The sequence below is a fragment of the Typha latifolia genome, chromosome 2, assembly GCF_019914945.1.
Source record: "Typha latifolia isolate L0001 chromosome 2, TyphaL0001v2, whole genome shotgun sequence".
NCBI lineage: Eukaryota > Viridiplantae > Streptophyta > Magnoliopsida > Poales > Typhaceae > Typha > Typha latifolia.
In genome coordinates, this window is record NC_133087.1 from 5,563,489 (window position 1) to 5,583,831 (window position 20,343).

At 37.3% G+C, this 20,343-nt stretch overlaps 2 protein-coding genes and 1 long non-coding RNA gene across 4 annotated transcripts; 1 reads left to right on the forward strand and 2 right to left on the reverse strand.

Moving 5' to 3' along the window:
• The first annotated feature begins 1,202 nt into the window (after nucleotides 1-1,202).
• LOC140781772 (proline-rich receptor-like protein kinase PERK15) lies at nucleotides 1,203-6,711 on the forward strand. The gene is made up of 8 exons (XM_073127968.1): nucleotides 1,203-1,949; nucleotides 3,109-3,666; nucleotides 4,058-4,144; nucleotides 4,228-4,298; nucleotides 4,765-4,841; nucleotides 5,185-5,332; nucleotides 5,668-5,829; nucleotides 6,292-6,711. The coding sequence occupies exons 1-8, from the start codon at nucleotides 1,427-1,429 to the stop codon at nucleotides 6,595-6,597; spliced, it is 1,932 nt and encodes a 643-aa protein (XP_072984069.1). The 5' UTR covers nucleotides 1,203-1,426; the 3' UTR covers nucleotides 6,598-6,711.
• Nucleotides 6,712-6,991: 280 nt separating this feature from the next.
• LOC140781773 (uncharacterized) lies at nucleotides 6,992-7,555 on the reverse strand. Of its 2 annotated transcripts, none has more exons than XR_012107738.1 (2): nucleotides 7,413-7,555; nucleotides 6,992-7,302 (listed from the first exon to the last, which is right to left on the reverse strand). It is a non-coding gene; the product is annotated as an uncharacterized lncRNA (long non-coding RNA). The 2 variants fall into 2 exon arrangements; XR_012107737.1 differs by having other exon boundaries at nucleotides 6,992-7,309.
• A 2,787-nt stretch (nucleotides 7,556-10,342) lies between these two features.
• On the reverse strand, nucleotides 10,343-18,222 carry LOC140782138 (protein disulfide isomerase-like 1-5). The gene is made up of 12 exons (XM_073128552.1): nucleotides 17,496-18,222; nucleotides 16,918-17,047; nucleotides 15,295-15,460; nucleotides 14,702-14,820; nucleotides 13,460-13,540; nucleotides 13,282-13,368; nucleotides 12,957-13,028; nucleotides 12,801-12,869; nucleotides 12,015-12,092; nucleotides 11,763-11,897; nucleotides 10,958-11,011; nucleotides 10,343-10,871 (listed from the first exon to the last, which is right to left on the reverse strand). Exons 1-12 carry the CDS (start codon nucleotides 17,987-17,989, stop codon nucleotides 10,755-10,757), a joined length of 1,602 nt encoding a protein of 533 aa, XP_072984653.1. The 5' UTR covers nucleotides 17,990-18,222; the 3' UTR covers nucleotides 10,343-10,754.
• Between the last annotated feature and the right edge of the window lie 2,121 nt (nucleotides 18,223-20,343).

Consider the following 20,343-nt stretch of genomic DNA (forward strand, 5'->3'; position numbering starts at 1 on the left):
CTTGGATAAAAGCTCCTCAAGTTAGATCTCAAAAACTTCTTCTCCATGGTTAAACTTAAATCACAGCCAACCCCTCCGGAGGTGGATTAATGCATTAATAACGTGCCGTGTTTAGTGTTGGACTCCAGCTTGAGATCAGAGTTAATCAATTAATAATTATTGGTGTCTTAATTAAGGCTTCGAGGCTTCATCCGATGTGGAAAGCGATGGTCGCCAGCCTACGCACCAGCTTTTTACAGCAATGAAGAGAATTGACTGGAAAGCGTGGGCAAACCCCGCGTGGGTCCCACCCAACCGCACCAATCTCTGGAAGCGGATTATGTGCAGAGGAAGCCCTGACTAGGACTATTTACAGATCGACGCCTCAGGTTTAGGATTATTTGCAGATTACTTGGAATGAGAAAGAATCTCGACATAAATTGTTTCTTAATCTGATATTGTACATAGTCCTATATTGTATTAGAGTTATTTTGGAAACTAAATTACTTTCTTTTCTTTTTCTTTTTATTTTTTAAAGGAAAAATAAGGAACAGGCAAAAACTAGCATTTTATTGAGAGAATATAAGATATAAACATATATTTAAGAAATTTATTAAAAATGTTTTAAACTTTATTATGTGCAGAGTGCTATATCTATGCCATAATAATCCGTTTAAAATGAGAAACTAATAACAGCCTTTGACTTTATTGAAAGTAAAATATAAGGGTGGAATAAATATATATTCGAAAGAGTAGGTGTGAATAATAATAAAGATAAAATACAGGGTGTTTTTCAGAATATTTTGGCAGTTTGAATGCGCTAATCACGCGAATTACCGATTGAAAATTGACGGGCCCACTGCTCATGTTGCCATGTGCAACTCTGCACCGAACCGAAACACAAAGAGGTTTTTTAAAAGGTGTCCAAAAAGCATGTCGTTTCTGCAGTAAGATTAAAATATAGGTGCTGATTTGCAAAATACCGTTGGCTTCCGGCCAAAGCTCGTAGTAGAGTCCTACAGTCAGACTTGCAGGCGATCGGCTTCATTCTGTTCCATCCGTTGCCTTGAAGAATAGAGCACACCCTGTCTTCTCTAATGCAGGCCATCTGAGCTAAACTAATCGGCTTGGCTGAGTTAAGCCGGCTGTTGGTTAGCCGTCACCGTCAGATGTAACTATCAACGGGTACGATGCTTTAAGTCGGCTCTCTCTCTTTCGACGCCACGGAATTAATTTTCTTATCTCAAAATTCCATTTCTCACGCTTTCCGACGAAGTGGATGAGTATTTCTTTCTCGTATTTTAAACTCTTTGTCACTTCACATTATTAATATAGGAAGGTAAGTAGAGAGAGAGTGAAGCAATGGAAACCTAAAAAAGCCGCCTTTATCGCTGAAGAGGAAGAAGACGAAGAGCCAATAGAGGGACATTGAGAGAGAAGGAGACCAATGGCGACCACACCTCCCCCGGCAGTAGCCCCAGCATCGGCTCCTCCTCCTCCGGCGAGCGCTCCGCCGCCGGCTACTCCCTCGGCACCACCGCCGGCTACTCCCTCGGCGCCACCGCCGGCACCGGCATCCTCTCCTCCTCCGGCGTCCTCACCTCCCCCAACTCCTCCGTCGATCTCCCCTCCGGCACCGGCGACCCCATCGACTTCTCCTCCAGCGCCGGTCGACCCATCTACTTCTCCTCCGGCGCCGGCGACCCCTTCGATCTCTCCTCCTACGCCAGATGCACCGTCGGGTAGATCTACGCCGACAACGCCGTCGCCGCCGAAGACGACGTCTCCGCCGGCTCCTCCGTCGTCCGGTAGCTCCGTCTCGACCTCTCTCGTGGTGGGTGTGGCTGTGGGTGGGTTGGTGGTTCTGTTACTCGCCAGCTTTATATGCGTCTGTTGCTGGAGGAAGAAGAGGCGTCCATCGCCGCATTTTCTTCAGTACGGTGGTCCTCCGCCGCCGCCACCTTATAAGGGTACGATCTATTCTCTAATAATAATTTCCGTTACCAAAAAAAGTTTTTTTTGGATCTTTTTTTGCTTGGTGGGAAATGTTAGATCTGGAAGAATTTCAATTACTTTCTGTTGTATAATTTTTTTTTCTTTTTTTTTTTTTTGAAGAAAAGAGGTGGTTTTGATTGTTGAGTTCTTGTTTTTATAGTGATCTGTTGAAAAAGTTTCTTTTTGGCAAGGAAGATATGCAGGTAAATAAATTTAGGTGGTGTTTCCCTTGCATTTGGATGGTAGTGGGTCAAGGGATCTATTGTTAGATTATGTCTAAGAAAGGGTTGCTATCTTGTCTTAGTTAGATTTATGTTAATTATCTTAGTTTGTGAACGTCAAATTGGGTTACTTAGTTCAACTAATGAATCCAAATATTTTAGTAGTTCAGATTGTTGTTTCCCCTGCCCGACATCGCTCACTGTCATAAATTGCGTTGATGCAGTTTCTGTGTCCAATATATGTAATTCCCATGTTTCTGTGGAGGGATTTGAATTTAAATGTCGCTGTAAAAATTTGAATTTTCTTTTTGTGGAAGTGAGGACACATTTAGGTGGTGTTTTCTGTGCATTTGGTTAGTAACGGACCAGGGTTTCTATTGTTATATCATGTCTAATGTAATGGTGAGTAATTTGTCTACCTTGGTTTATGGGAAGCACTTGGTTCAGCTAACAGATCCAAACATGTTAGCTGATTGGATTGTAGTTATCTCACTTTAACGTGGTGATATTTTTATGTACTGAATTGCTGATAGTTGCAGATATCATGTTCAGATAATATTGGACATGGTTTCACATTATGAACAATTCATCGACAATAGTTTTGCATGCTAACCAGTCTATCATATTGTGTGGTGGTGTTGTATTATATGATTTTAAATAGCTGTAATTCTAAAAGTGGAAAACAGTTAAACTGTGAGAAATATTGTTCATGTGAGTTGTTCTACAAGGTATAAATATTCACTTATGCTATGCATTCTATTCTGTTTCATCCGTGCTTTTAGATACTGCTTTCTTCAAGAAGTTCTTGTCGCGACATGGTTTATGCATTCATGTGAATGATTGCTTATTTACAAGCATTCCTATTATATAAAGATTTCTTTTAATTTGGTTCACCATTGTTATATGCTTCCAGATGATCCATATGGTGGACAACACCAGAATTGGCAGCAAAATAATCCTCCACCTGCAGATCATTTTGTCAAAATACCTCCACATCCTCCCCCTCCACCTCCATTTGCTTCGCGCCCTCCACATTCACCTGGTCATTTTGCAGCCCCTCCGCCTCCTCCACCTATGATTAGCAGTAGTGTTGGTTCTGGTTCCAATTATTCTGGTGGCGAAGTACTCCCTCCACCATCACCTGGTACCTTCCTTGGCTTCTCAAAGAGCACCTTCACATTTGACGAATTGGCGATGGCAACTGAGGGATTCTCTGATGCCAATCTCCTTGGACAAGGTGGTTTTGGATATGTGCACAAAGGGATACTACCAAATGGCAAAGAAATTGCAGTCAAACAATTGAAAATTGGGAGTGGACAGGGTGAACGGGAATTCCAGGCAGAGGTTGAAATTATTAGTCGTGTACATCACAAACATCTGGTTTCATTGGTCGGCTACTGTATTTCTGGGGGGCAGAGGTTGCTTGTTTATGAATTTGTTCCGAATAATACACTGGAGTTCCATTTACATGGTAATAAACTAATAATAACATTCTCTTTATTGTAGTTTTTTTCCATGTACATTACATCTTGACTGAAATTTTCTAGTTGTTTTTTTTTCTATTTTCACCCTCTAGAAAAATAAGATGACTAAGCTTATGAAACAATTGATGTGCTATGCCTCTACCTTCCTTGAATTGGTGTTGTGTATGACTAAGCTAATCCAAATTTCATAATGAATAGAGACATTATCATTGTCTCATATGATCACATTTAAATTTGTAGCAACTTTTGAAGTTCATTGAGGGAACCTGGATGTAATATGAGTTACTTGCTGTGTGCATGCTATTTATTGTTCACGTTATCCTTTAGCTTTCTTTTAAACATTTTCATGAACAATCAATTTTCTTCCTTTTTGTTCAGGGAAAGGCCGACCAACTATGGAGTGGCCCACAAGATTGAGAATTGCTTTAGGTGCTGCAAAGGGATTGGCGTATCTTCATGAGGATTGTGAGTTATATCTTCAGCTATTTTTATATTACTTAAATGAAAATGGTTGATATGTTCTGACTAAAGTTTATTTTCTTTAACAGGCCATCCTAAGATTATACATCGTGACATAAAGACAGCTAACATCCTTCTTGATTATAAGTTTGAAGCTAAGGTATGTCATACTCTTTCACTTTATTTAACATGAGCTTTTATTTAGTTGAAATTTTTTCTTATCAATGAACCTTGTCTGACAAGGCCCAAACCGATCAGTAAGATATGGTTGTGCTCTAGTGTTCTTAAAGTTCTAATATTTCACATCTTAAATTGGTTTATTCATCATCTGTGTATATCATTTCTATGATTTTATTTCTTTTGATTGGATAAAAATATTTAGATTTCCTTAGTTAAATTATGAGATTTACTGTTGAAAATGTTGGTAGTCAAGGTTGACAAAACCAAAGGAAGTTTCATATATTTTCTGAGTTGATCTTATCTTTGGATGGTTAACTAGATGTCTTAAAAACATCCGTACATGATATTGATGATTATAATGACCATGAGGTTGCTGGACCCATAAACTCTGGTGACAAGTTTCAGTCATTTTTGATGTATGCTGGCTAACTGGAGCTTATTTGCAGGTTGCAGATTTTGGGCTAGCAAAGTTTTCTTCTGATAACAACACCCATGTTTCCACCAGAGTGATGGGCACATTTGGGTAATCACACTATTTCTTAATTCTTATACCCACAATATCTTCTCTCTACCCATTATTGCAGAGTGGATTTATTACATCTCTTTTGGAGTTTGGATTTTCCAGAATGCCAAGGATGTAGTAAATGAGTAGTGAATGTGCTATTTGTTACTTGAATATTGCATAATTCATGTGCTCGAATAAAATTATGCTGAATTTTGCTACTTTACATGCCAATATAGTGTTATGAGAATGTGCAAGCTACCTACTAGATACTATGTAGTTGAGTTAATCTTATAGAATTTAGTAGTCTTATGTAGGAATCTGGAGGCTCAATTACCATCTGACAAGTAGCATATGTATTCAGGTATCTGGCACCAGAGTATGCATCCTCTGGAAAGCTCACAGATAGATCTGATGTGTTCTCTTTTGGAGTTATGCTTCTGGAGCTAATCACTGGACGACGACCTGTTGATTCAAGCCAATCTTTTATGGATGACAGCTTGGTCGACTGGGTTAGTGCCTTCTGTAATTCTTTGCTAGCGTTTTGCTTCATTTTTTTCCACTGTCTGTTGTCCTTTCATTAACTAAGGATGGAGTAAGAATGAGGTTTCAGTTAACAACCTTGTATCCTGATCAATTATTTTTGAAGGAATCATTCTCATAATATGTTTTCAATGAGGCTGAGAAGGCTTTTTTTGTCTGCAGCTTGAACTCTTTATCCTCTTTAGCAATAGTCATTCTACTTAAAGAAACAACTCCTAAAAAATGTTCTTTATATTTCTTTCCCTTAGCACTACTTTGCCAATCAGGTACTTTATGGAAATTCAAATATTTTTCTTTACTGCAGGCAAGGCCTCTCCTTACTCGAGCTCTTGAGGATGGCAATTATGATGCCTTAGTTGATCCCCGGTTGGAAAGGAACTATAACACCAATGAGATGCCACGCATGATTGCTTGTGCTGCTGCTTGTGTGCGCCACTCTGCAAAGCGTAGGCCACGGATGAGTCAGGTAACCACAATACATAACTTTTTTTTATGTTCCGGTAATAAAGTCTTACTGTCAAATATAGGATTCTTTTCTAAGTTGATTTCTCTTTGTTCGAGATGTAGCTTATTTATAAAAAGATTTGTTACTATTTTTCAAAGTTAATTGGTACATGGCTTACTTCTTGGTACTTTGATTTGGTGGGAATCATTATGTCTGATAAAGCGTTGGTTGTACTACATTGAGTTATATTGGGATACATTTCTTAAGATCACACAGCTACTAGTTTCTGCATTTATTGATCTATCTCCATAGTGTATTGCTTTTGAAATGTTCCTACTATCTATAAGACTAAACTTGCATTGTAGGCAACAAGCAACTCACTAGTTTTCTCCTTTGAACCTTGTAGATATTTCAGATTACCTGCTGGCTTGTATGTCTAGACTAAGTTGAGTTTCTCACTCACGTTTTCTGAAAATCAATCAGGTTGTGCGGGCATTGGAAGGAGATGTGTCTCTCGAGGATCTGAATGAAGGCATGAGACCGGGACACAGCCGATTTTTTGGTTCGTATGGCAGTTCTGATTATGATTCTAGCCAGTACAATGAGGATATGAAGAAGTTCCGGAAAATGGCACTCGTAAGTCAGGATTATGCAAGCAGTCAATACAGTGCTCCAACTAGTGAATATGGTCAGAACCCATCAGGATCAAGCAGTGAGGGCCAGCACACTCAAGAAATGGAAATGGGGAAGATGAAGAAAGATAGTTACAGTTATCGTAGAGGCTCTTAAGCCTATGGCACTTTGATCAGTTGTAAAGTCACACCTTATTTAACCATTAATGCTGACTATTTCTTCGAAAGGCCTGAAGTGTGACATAAATACCAGGTTTTGGAGACTTTGAAATGGTTCCTTTCTTCTCATTTAATTATGTATGTCCTGTTTGCCACAATACTAAGAGCTAAATGATTCTTTTCATTGTTTACACATCTAAAATGATTCTTTTCATTGTACACAACTTCCACTTCTTTGTAATGAATATAGTTCATACTTTCTACCCACTGAAAAAGAAAACATGTACTATGAGTTGGAAATGAGTGGAATGACAAATTTCTTCATGATGGTGAGGGCTCATCAATCATGGTTTGCATGGTAAACAATCGACTCTAGTAGTTGCCACTCTGAAGAAGAAAAAAGAATTATACTTATGAGTCCTGTTTCAATGTGAATCCACAGCAATCAAGTCCAGATGATTCAATGACAGGGTAAGTTTGAAACATAATGCAAACAAGAGATGGTGTCAAAAGAACAATCTCACAGGACCCCCCTTCCTACTGGGAGGAGAGTCTGTACTAAATAATAAGATGGATTTCTATTGGCAGGCATAATAAATGATCTCCTCAAGCTCTAGTTCTTCTGATGAAAACAAAACTTTTTCTTTGCTTTACAGCTGCCCCTTTTTTTGGTCAACAAGAGGAATCATTTGTGCTCCACTGTCTGCATTCTTGATTGTAATGGAAGAAAGTCCAAACAAGTGGAGAAAAAGATAATGAGGCAGGCCTGTTAGTCTGGCACTCAAGTCAAAAAAACATGAAAAAGAAACTTACCATGTGATTTGGTTCTCCAAGTCTCCTTCCAGCAACTCACATTTGGAATTTTGAGACCCTTTTGCACCTCAATTTTCTATTGCCATATGGAGGCTGACCTGCTCTTCTAAACTATATCTCTGGGAATTCTTCTTCGTCTTCTGTCCTTTGGGTTTTGTTTTATACTGTTGCTGAACAAATCTGTAGCTTTCTTCTTTATTGAAGTGAAGGAGACAGCCTTCATGCCAGTTATTATTGAGTGGTACAATATCTTGCACTCCAGCGCACATCATGGATGGCCACAGTAGTACGAGATATTTTATTAGGTTCAGAAGATCTGAGATTTTTCTCAGTTACAGTGTCTCCCTCACTTTCGGAACAAAGACAATTCTAGACTAGAATATGTATTTTTATTTATCATTCCTAAAATTAGGGGCGGCAACCAGATTAGATTAGCTTTAGAGTTGGGTGAGATTTAATCGGGTCGTAATAATACATATACAAATATGAAAACGATACATTTACTACTAAACGGGTCAGAATTTCTAAATATGAACATGACGTGTTTATTAATAAATGATTCAAAATTTCTAAATATGATCATGTTTATTAAACTACTTAAACGAATCATAAATGAGTTATTGGATAGCATAATTTATTCAAATTTTTATAAGTTATTCGGATTGTAAGTAAATTTATTCTGGTTATAAACGAGTTGGTTGACCCATTTTCAAGTTATGATCCGATTATGATTGGTCTAAATCTAAACATGTTTAAAAGTTGGATTATCGTGTCAGGTTATTAGGTTATTAGGTCAGGTCAAATTTTGACACTCCTGTAAAAAAATGAGCCATTTATTTTAGGAATAACTATTTATATGCTCACTTATATTTTAAAAAATAAGGTGTAATAATTATCTTTGATAAATATTAAAGATAAATTAGTAATAGAGTTAATGTGCCACATAAGATATAATTTTATTAACAAATAATATTTATATTCTAGAATACGACTATTATAATATTGAACTGCTATTCTGAAAATAATGGTTGTATTTTCAGAAAAAAAATATAATTCTCAAAGTGAACATAAAAATAGACGTGATCATTGGGTGAGCCGAGCTAGGCCTACTGGGCCAATCGGGTTGGCCACTGTGTTCACTAGCTTGCCCACGAGTGGGTTGGGCCGGGCCAAGTTCGGGCAAGCTTAGAATTATCTAGCTTGTAGCTCATCAACCCGTGAGAGATTGGGTTGGACGGGCTGAGCCGGGTCATGCTCCTATAAACTAGTTGTTTATTTCTGTTAAAAGGGTAAAATGGTAAAAAAAATAGAGGTCCTATTTTGCTAATTTTTAGAATTTTTTAGCTCTTTTTAGAATTTTTTTTACCGATGGCATTTTTGTTAAATATTTATGTTCTTCCCTCTTTTAAAAAGAATAATATATTAAAAAAATTTAAACAGATAGTACCATACATGATAGGCTGATCTGCGATGCGAGAGGTGAGCTAAAAAAATTGTAAAAAGGTACAAAGTATAAATTTTCGGTTAATTTTCACTATAGCAGAACGGGCAGGCCAAACGAGCGGGCTTCTGGGAGGGGCCAGGCCGGGCAAGCAAAGGGCTGGCCTGCGCCGCCCATTGGTAGTTAGGGTTCGAGCCAAGCCAGCCCAAACCAGGTCCTGGCCAAGTCGAGCTGTGCCGTTTGATCAGGTCTACATATAAATAATATATGTGCTAAGTACAAAAGAGTTGGCTCACAAGTAGTTACTCACATCCTATTATTTGATAGTATTTAATTTAACACGACCATTAAGTTAACTTAACTATAAAATCAAATTAAACCTCCAAAATAGTTCAGAGATATCTGGTGATGAATAGAATACTACACGTGATAGGGTTAAAAATATAAAATCGGTAAGCTCCACTATTAACATAAGCGATTGGGGTAGGGTATACTTCAGTACGAGGGACCTTGCCATGAAGAAGATAGACATAGAGCTTAAAATCGACTTCAAGAGAAATAAAAAGCGACCCAGTTGAGATAAAAGCTTGGATTTCTATCCTGAAAGCTTCATTTGGATTTTGTCAATCACTAGTAGCAAGGGGCTTCACTTTGAGAAGAAAAGAGAGTAAGCTTTTTTGAACTTTATTATTGTATTTTGCTGAAAAGAATAGATGATGATGACTTCCTACAGATTAATAGCTTGGCCAGAACTCTTAGACAATACTTGTCGACTAACAGATTTGAACTTGGATCCTTCCCCAAGATTAGCTTTGCCAAATAATAAAAGATCATCCGCGAACATTAAATGTGCTAATGCCAATGCATCTCTAGCTGGCCTAACACCTTTGATCATCTTAATGCTAGATTCTTTCTCCAAGAGTAAGGAAAGAATAATAGAACCAATGATAAACAAATAAGGGAGCGAGAGGAGAGGGCACCCTTGTCCAAATCCTCTTCTAGACTTGGATTTGAAGGTCAAATTGATACAATGAATAGGGAAACCACAAGCCATGAGACAATATCAAATAGCATCTTTAATAACAATTTAGAGTATCTCCATGAATTTTTTTTCATATCACTTAACCCTCTTTATATAGTTCTAATATATATGTAGTTGTCTAACCGATATTAATTTTAATATAAAAAGAACAAATTGCCCTTTTTATTTTACAACAATGTACCAAAAAATAATAATTTTCTTTATAAAAATCATTTTATGCTTTTTCCATCTCAAACTTTCTCACTTTTATACTTTAAACATTACAAATATTAAAAAAATTGAAGATAAAATAGTCAAAATTGTGACAGTTTTTTTTATTATAAAAATATATATTTTCATTTTTTAATTTCGGGTAGAAAAGGAAACGGTTGCTTTCCATTTAAACTAAAAAAGGATTAAGCAACATAAATAATAATTTAGAAAGTCAATTTTATATTTGCCCATAAATTTTAACTTCGACTAACTGAATTTAATAAATAAAATAATATATTGAACAGAGTTCAATGATTTGAAAAGAAACAACTTTGATATGGTGGACAATCTATTGACAGTTTTGATACTTGAAAAGAAACAACTTCTGCCAACTAGGTGTGAGCTAAAAATTTCCTATTTTGTTATTATATTCATGCAGCTCCTCTATGTAGTTGTATTCTTTCTTCCTACCCATAATAGCAGAAATATCCCCTGTCTCCAAGAAATCTCAAGATCGCTAATGATCGAAGCTGTAACCGATCCAAACTCTTGCTCCGATCGGTCTAGGGTCTTATAGCGAAAATTTGTATGTTCTTGAACATCTGAAAAGATGTTAAAAGTTCTTTCTGACCTACAAAAGACACTTCGGATCAGCCAAAATGATCGATCATAGTTCATCCTTCTTCTGGTCAGCATTTGAGAGGCTTTCATCATCTTTCAGTCTCACATTTTCTTTTACAAAGTGTATCATTTCTTTCAAGCTTGATTTCTTAGATAATTTGATCTGCAAAGTCGATAATAGTGTGATTAATGTTAAAACTACCGACAAAACAGAACATATTGGAAAAGGATCTTATATCTTGTACATACCGGGTTTGATTTGTCTCCAGCAGTATAAAATAAGAGAGCTGGGAAATTATTTACCTACAAGAGACATGAAATAACTCAATTAAGTCATCATAGAAGATTGTTTTTGTTGTCAAATAATGTTCTTCTCTGTTGATCCAAGTAGATATAAATAGGAAAGAAAAATGACCATGACATGCACATCTTAAAATGTAATATTACCAAAATTCTCTTTGCTCGTAGAGAAGTACATAAGAATTGGTCAATGTAACAGCAGAACACTGCCTTTCATTTCTTACTTGACTTGTTTAACTCATGATCTACACTATTCATTCGTATTACCGGGGTTTACAATGCGCAGAGAAGATAAAAGTAGGTGATAGCCTAGTGATTAGGATAAAATGGCCCAATTGTAAGGGGAATTCCTGAAAAGGTAAAAAGGGAAAAGAAAAACTAAAAACTAACATTCTTCTATTTTTTTTATTTTGCAAAGACAAAAACAAGAAAAACTAAGATTCCCCTGTTTTCAGCTTTATATGCATTACGGTACTTTATAATTTTAAGACCATGAATTCATGTCTTGCTCTTTGGGTTTCTTAATCCTAGTTTTTCTTGTGTCTGACCAGCTGCAGCATTGGTATGGGCATCCAATTTGATTGGAGAACAGCTACCAAACAAAACAAAAATACTGAGATGACACTTCCAAGAATGCAGGAAATCAATAAGAAAGACAGGGGCAGTCTACCAGTCATAAATCAAACATCCAATAATGAGTCTACTTCGATATCAGCAATGATATTTTTCCATTAATAATGATAGAATAACTTACCTGCAGCTTTGGGTGCTCATTAACAGAAGCATCTATTCTTGCAAATTTTAGATTCTTCACTCCTATGAAATGGTTCGCCAACTTTTCTATCTGTTTACTTGTAGCCTCACAGTCGACGCACCATGGTGCATGCACCTCGAATGAAAGATAAAGGTTGATTATGGCCATACTAAAAGAAAAATTAGCAAGGACAAACAGAAAATGAGGTAAGATACGTCAAAGACAATCAATTGAAATAATTAGTCAAATTACCTCAAGAAAAACATTTTCAGCACTCTCCAAGACAGAAGCATTAAATGTCCTCCCAACAACCTTTTCAACAAGTCCATTCTGCATTTTTCATCAGATTAGGCGCCATCAACTGGAATGGTAGTTTAAAACAGAGGATATAGAATATCAAGCAACAAGTAGTTACTCTGAAAAATATTTTAACTAATTGAGGTGCTGAATATTTAAAGGAATTATATTTTTCTGTTACTAATGCAGCTCACTATTATATGGCCACGAATTCAATTGTGTGCATGTGTGTGTGTGTTTTGTAGCAAAATGGAACACCTTGACAATTAGATAAGGCAGTATGGTTCAAGAAATTGAGCAGCACACATGAAAGTCAGAATGGTCTGTGTAACATTTGCTACTAAATATTAGGCTTATTTAACTTGGATCCTCAGAAATTAACCATGAGACTACCATTATGATAAGGTGAAGAAAACAATCTTAGATAAGAAAAATATTATGCTTTGATAACTGCATAATGAACTGTATTCTCCATATATGCTACCAATCACATTAAACAGACTACAATTACTCATGGTTGCACGAGACAGATAATTAGCCAAAGAAAGGAAACAAGATCTTATGGGATGAGGACTTTTTTCAGTAGTGTTACTGAACAATATAAGCTGGCTGGCTATTCTGGTTACTTCATTTTCGATTAGTGCTGCAGCGACAAAGAAAATTGGATATCCCACAAACTGGCCCTGACATGTCCTCTATATTATGAATATACTGCAGATTTGAAATTAATAAAATGCTTACTTCAGATGGTTTTGGTTCTGATCTGAAATATGGTGGAAGAGTTCCATGCAGTAGTCCTAAGCAAAATTCCTGTAAATTAATAGAAGCTGCAATTATTATGTCCAACTAAAAGAATTTCAAATAATATAAGGAAAAAGAAAATGTGCCAAAGAGTACCTCTAATTTGCTCCGGGTAAGATCTGACTCCATCAAGTGCTTGGAAACTACTCTATTATCAAAAGCAGTAACCTGCACACCAAGTGTAGCATCATTATCTACCCTAGTTGTGTCAGCAAAGTAGCAAACTATGTCAATAAAAGCAAGAAAGCTACGCAGAACATAAGATTACAAGAATAGTGTAGCTAATTACATCAAAACTGCATGAAGATAAACTAATTCAGCGATCCTTAATGAAGGGAAATATCATATGCCATGAGAAATTTTAAAAAAAAAAATTCTAAAATTATAGATGTAAAATAGAACAGTAATATAGTGAACTCACAATAGGCTTTTCTGGTTCAAGCCCAAATAAAGCCAGAAATGGCTTTGCAAGGTTATCTTCAGCAGAATTAACGAATACAAACATTATCTGCATCAATTAGCAAAATATTGACTTAGAGAATGTAGTAGGAGATAGTAAAAAGATCAACAAGGGACCTTTTTAGCATCAGAAATCATACCTTTGTTTTATATTTTCTAGCAACCTCTTGAAGGAGTAGCTGAATGTCCTCAAATTCATCAACTTCTGCAAAGATAAAAACCTAGAAGGAATTTGGACCAAGTCAATTTCAATATAAATCTACAAGCATAGACACACATTCTGTTGACCCTGCTTATGTTTCTAAGGGTGTGTTCAAGCTCATAAAACCGAATTCTATCAACCTTCATGTTAAAAATACTGAAAAACGATCCCAAGACAATTTCATAAGCTTGAATTTTATCAAGATGCACTAGATCAATGATAGTGGAAAAAAATGCAAATCCTCCATTACCTTCAGGCTATATGTCATCATTCTCTTCCTTTTAATGCCTCTCGCATGGCCTTCCTTTTCCTCACATGTACATTCTCTAATTGCATCTAGCACTCTTCGTGCTCTTCAAAAGTCATTACTTTCATCCTCAGCCTTTCATCTAAGGAAAGAGAGTCAAGGCGCCAACCACCTTAGTTGGGGTGGCTGCTAAGGCGCCCCATATGTATGTCAGACAGGTGGGCAGCTCTAGTCTAGGGACCTGCCTACGCAGTCAACTGAGCGCCTAGATGGTTAGTCAGTCAGTAGGCAGTAGGTAATTTGACAGTTTTCTAACCCATTAGCGATAAGTATAATAGTATACATATCAAGTATAAAGTGCCTTTCTTACTTGGGTACACAGACTTTACCTATCATTCAAACTATTAGGATTCCTAATTCCTATTCAGAGGACGTTTCTGCCATAGTCTATTCTTTTCAGAAATAGGATGGAGAAGACCAAATGTTTTGACTAAAGAGGAGGTTGTTTTGGACTCTCTCTCTTCCATGGTGACCTCTATAGGGAAGAGTATTGGCCAAAAGGCTATGTCCACTGCTACTTGCGGTGGAAGCAACTCCATTGCCTCCATGGCTCCATGAAAAGAAAAATAACAAGTTTTTTGTCTCTCTCTCTCCTTTCCCCCTCCCTCTCTCTCTTACTATTCATATATTCACATAGTTACTATTGGAAATCTAGGAGAAAATATAAATATTTCAATGCTTCACAGCATTTTCCTATGACTGTGAGGCACCTGTCTAGCAAACCCAAAAGTAAGGGGAGTGTTAGGAATTAGAATATACAAATCACCGTTCTCTAGCTTAAGCTTTTAGTGTTAAGTAACAATTTGCATCAACCAATTTATCAGTGAATAAAAGAAGCGGAAAACTGTGAAAAATTAGATAAATAATAGGAACCTGGAGCTTAATAGGGCTGGAATAGACTTTGGCAGAATTTAGTTCACTCAATACAGTAACTAAGGGGAACTTGTTATATTCCACAAACTGCAAAACTTTTCCTTCTTCAAATGTTCCCTCTGCAAATGCAAAAAATATGTAAACTATTAGATTCAATTGAGTAAGGTATTTGACATCAGTCAACATATAAGCATGAAAAGAAAATAATAAGCTATAAAGTATAAAGAAACCAGTTTACGTGAAATAGTGGTTAAGAAGAAGTAATTGAGATTGAAAATTCCCAATATTATTAATGGTCTAATACCTCCCTAATGAAAATGAAAATCTACACAGATGAACCACAAGTGCCTGAAAAATGCTAATGCCTAATATAAAAGAAGTGAACACTGAAAGTTTATCAAAGTTGAGAGGTTGAGGTCAGGAGGATGGATCCTACAATCTTTTCTAATAATATTTACCAAAATATCCAATACACTGTGTTGGTAGATTATCATTGCTCTTTCTGCATATCTTAGAACAAGTTTGCTCAAACAGGATTTCCAAAGAATTGAAAAGGGCATTAAAGCAAGAAACTGGAAGCACAATAAACCCACCAAATTTTTCGAACCTCTCCGGTTCACTTTTGACAAGACCTACGAACTTGTTCTCAGTTTCAATATTGGGAAAAAGCACTACAGCAATGCTTTTGTCGTTAGTTTCAACAAACTGGATCTCGTTATCCATAACTGCTGCTTTCACAAATTCCTCATACTCAGGTCCCTGAAAATCCAATTCAAAACATATAAATGACAGACAAATAGTTGCAAAGATGTTTGAAACTAGGGTGCTTTCCATTACCTACATAACATGTCAGCAACAAATTTATAATCCAGTGTGGCAGTGTAATAGGTATTTGTAACGGTATGTCAAAATAAGACCAATACAAGAAGAAAATTAATAAAGAAGCATTGGGTTTCTGAGTCTTCTGACAGCTTGAATCCATAAGAATGAGATAAACAAAAAATACATCATACAAGCATTAAACAACATATCTTCAAATAAACTTAAATTTTATGGGAGTCAAACTTATTATACAAACTTTCATACAATATAAACCTAACAAGAGGAATGGAATCAGCGATAATGATATCTAAAGGGGGAAGGGATAAAGGACAAAGGATTCCAAACCAACTTATTCATAGAGAAGCAGCCATTTTGTGTTTGGGTGGTGATTCTGGTGACGGAAAGGAGGACACCAACAGAAGAAGTTTCCATCCAACTAAAAGTCATGCTGCTTCCTGTTTATGACTGGTTCATGGAAGGGAAGTGGCAACGAAATTATTATATTGTTTGGTGAAATGCTAGTGTCTGATACTTATTAGATAAGTATATGTTATGACAAAGGCTATGCGACCATGCCCGAGACTAAAAGAGCTGCAAATCTCAGGATTAATGGTTGAAGTCTAAGGATCACTTAATTCTAAGAAATGGATTCACACAAGCTAAGACTAAGCTCATCAGTTATGCAGGAAGAGCTCAGCCATGCCCTAAGTTTATCCAAGTGTGCAAATGGAGCTCCAGGCTCAAACTTCTTCTTTTACGGTGCATAATAAGCCATACATGTAATCCACATTCACTTCGGATGTAGACCACAAGCTTGATAACTTTTATGCCCTATGTTTATTTCTGCACTTAATTTTCTTCATTATCAATCATTGTGAGTGATGCCATAGCTTCAGAGCCAGAACGACTACCCCAGTAGTGGTGTCTAATTGCCTGCAAATGAACAAGCACAGAGTCGAATATAACAAAGAGGAATTTCTTAGTTTGAGATCTAGAAATAGATAGGTCTAGAAGTATGTATATACATTTTATCTGCTCATGCATTATCAGAACACCAGAAGGTGCCAATTAAGAACACCGACATGCTTGGTCTAATTTTCCCATAATTCCATGCAACCCTAGTTTCTCTGGGCACATATGACACAGTGGCTTAAGAGTATGATTTCAAGCTTCATAAGGAGGTTTCAAGGACCATCTTCAACTTCTGCAACACAGCCTGACATTGACAACTAAATCTTGTGGCTACCATAACTTCATGAACTTAATAGCAGGTAACTAACTATTCAGAAAGAATTCGCAGCCATCTTAGCATGTTGGAACCTTTAGTACATCACATAAAAGTTTATACCTTCAAATTGAAATAAATCAGATTGATTTGATGAATAGTTGTATACCTCATATCTTTCAAAAAGGCCAAGAGTATATAAATGATGCCTATGCAGGAACTCTTCAGCTGAATCTTTCGAAGATAGTCTAATAACTGAGGCACCAGTTTTCTTTCTTACCCAGATAACTATCTCTGCCCTGTTAATAAGAAAAAGAAAAAGAAGAAAGATGGCAATGGCTTTGAGGCTTTGAGCACTTGATAGGACATAGGGATAAAAAAAGTCAACAGAACAGAATTGAAAGATTTATATGAACACCATAATATTGAAAGAGAAAAGTGATACAGCATATGTATCTTTGAAAGATAGCGAATCAAAATGGATTTCTATCTCCCAAGCACCAACTGGTATAGCATGGGACATAGTTTACTATAATCCTTTTACTTACATTCATATGCTATTCAGCAAATTAACGTGATAATCCAAGCGCAGAGATCGATGCACATATACAAAATGATTGAGACAACCAATAAGATAGGGCACACCAATATACATTTTCAGAAGAAACTGATTCAGGAAATCCATACTTCTCGACAAATCCTAATGATAACAGAATGCTATTTAATGACACAGAAATAAATAGCTACCTTGTTAATCCTCCAGTATATCTCTGTGCAGTTCCATTGACAAAGAGTAATATGGTAGGAAACCCCTTGATCCCAAGAAGTGAAGCAGCCTTGGCATGACGTTCCGCATCGAGCTTCGCAAACACGAGACGGCTTTCCATCTTCCTAAGCTCTGTCGCCGCCTCGGCAAACCGCGGCATTAGTTCCGCACTCCTGGCGCACCACGGAGTGTAACCCAGAAGCATCACCATCTCGTTCTCATCAATCACACGCTTGGCATTGTCATTCCTGAGATCAAGAACGATCTTTTGGGCTTTGCTCACCACCTCAGTATCAGATGGCTTGCCTTGGGCCGACCCACGCTTCTCCTCCTCCTCGTCCATCCTTAGCAGCTCTTCTAAGCCCTCCAAATCGTCATCCCCGTCGTCGATAATGGCAGAAGAGATAGGTGACGAGAAGAGAGACTGAAACAGGACGAGGAAGGCGAGATAGAGGAGGATTCTCGAAGTGGGCATTACGTAGATGGATTTTAACCAAAAAAAGAACAAATTTTGGGAATTGGGTTGTCTCTGAAACTTCGAAAGAAGCAGAAGAACCGAAGAAAACGGTGAAATTTGGAGGTTTGCAAGAATCTAATCTTCGGGGAAAAAAAAATCTAATCTTGGGGTAAAGGAACAGAGAGGAGAGACGAGAGAACTAAGAAAAGAAAGCTTTAAGTTTTAACATGGCCACCTTGATTTCCTACTTCAAAAACAATTAGTTAAATGTTTGTTAGTGTACATGGATAGATCGTGCATTGCACTAATTTTCAGATTGGAGAGGTTCATCCGTCATGCTTCTTCTCCTTAGATCTGAAACCAGTAGTCTCCAATACAATTGCTCGTTTGTTTATTTAATTCAAGAGACGGACATGCCACAAAATGGAATGTTCTGAGAAGAAGAAACATGCTCGTTTCACGTGGAAGAAGGAATGCCCATAATCCTCCATGTTTTTCGAGATCATTTCAACTAAAACATATTTCCGACCCTAAATCCTAATCATAAAGTATTAGTGCTATGATCTGTTCACCTTACACCTCGTTTGTTCATTTAAAAAGAACAAATTAATCATCCGACCCACTTTGCATTCTTCAAGAGTATTATTATTGTCACCAAAATCGTTGAGCTTCCCTCTGTTCATGTAGGAGCGTCTACATAAGATCCACGAGTTGAGTTGGACGTGGCTGGTCTATCTGAGCCTCCTCCGATGAGAAAATCACCACTGTTCTCCATTCATTGGCCCAGATTGTGCCCTGAGTCTGAATGGGCTCATTGCCTATTTCTTTCGAAGTTTCTTCTCTTTGAGGAAGCTTAATTGGAGACTTAGGAAGATGATCGTCATTCTTATCACCAAAAAAGGTTAATTCTGAGATAGTCGGTGACTTTAGAACTATTAATCTTTGTAATACAATCTATAAGCTCATCACAAAAATTCTATCATGTCGAATGAAGCTTCTTCTATCTTAGTTGATTTCCAACACCTAGACGGCGTTCGTCCCGGGTTGTCAAATTATGGGCGATTATGCTATAGCTCGAAGAGATGGTTTATTTCTTAACTCTTCTTGTAGAGATTAGATTCATGCGCAAAGCGAATCTTTCATCTAAAGCATTCGATAGGATGGAGTGGTTCTTCCTCAAGGATTGCCTCATTGCTTACGGATTACTGGAAGACTTCACTGCCTTTAACAGTGAGTGCATCTCCTCCTCTTTCTTGCTGTTGATGTTAATGGCTTGGCTGAGGGCTCCTTCTGCCCCTCCCGGAGGCTTGTTGGAGATGCCTCTTCTTGCTTTACCTTTTATCTTAGGGTTGAAAGTGCTATCCTTTTTGCTTGGCATTGGGTGCTAAGAAACTCAAAGGAATGAAGTGACCAAAGGAACTCAAGCTTTGAACCACCTTATGTTTGAAGATGACCTTCTGCTATTTTAGAATTCATCAGTGATAGAAGCCTTATCCTTAGCCGAGTGCATTGAAATTTATTATAAGTTGTCTAGTGAAGCCATTAGCAATGAAAAATCCTCAATTTAGTTTAGTAGAGGTGCTAGAGGTGCTTGCAAAACCCTCATCATGTTAGCCCTCAAGGTTCATCCATTTGCTATTTGCAAGAGATACCTGGGCTCACTATTACTCTTACCCAAATCCAGGGTCTTGGCATATGAGTTCATCTTGGACAAAGTTCAAAATAAACTCGTGAGTTGGAAGAAAAAGCTCCTATTCCATGGAGGTTGTCTGGTTCTTATCAAATCAATCATGAGCTTCATCCCTATCTACTTCATGTTCTCCTCTATCCTCCCTTAGAAGTTCCTCGTCAAGCTTAATGCAATTCTTTGAAACTTTTGGTGCAATTTTGAGAGGGACAACTGCTACCTCAGCCTCTGAAACTAGAGTAGTATATATAATGTTAAGCATCTCTAGTGTATTGGGCACAACATCAAGAACCATGTTCTAGTAAATAAAGCTCTAGTTCTCAAACTTGTTAGGAGGCTAATCATCGATTTGACTTCCCTTTGAATTAGGTTGCTTAGAGAAAAATATTTATGTTCCTCTTCCTTTTGTGGCTCGACCTCTAAACCTAAAGGCTCATGGATATGGAAATGTTAATTGAAGGACTTCCTCTAGAAGAACGTAAGGTGGAGTGTTAGGGATGGAGCTTCTGTCTCCATAGTCAAAGACCATGGTTGACTCGCCTCAATATTAACGATGTGTCCCTACCTCCTTCTATCTCAAAAGTAAAGGATCTTAAAGGTGCAAAACATGCCTCTCGTGCGCAACTTATTCACTGAGAGTGTGGCCACGAGCATCCTTCACATCCACGTCGACCCTGTGTCGGCA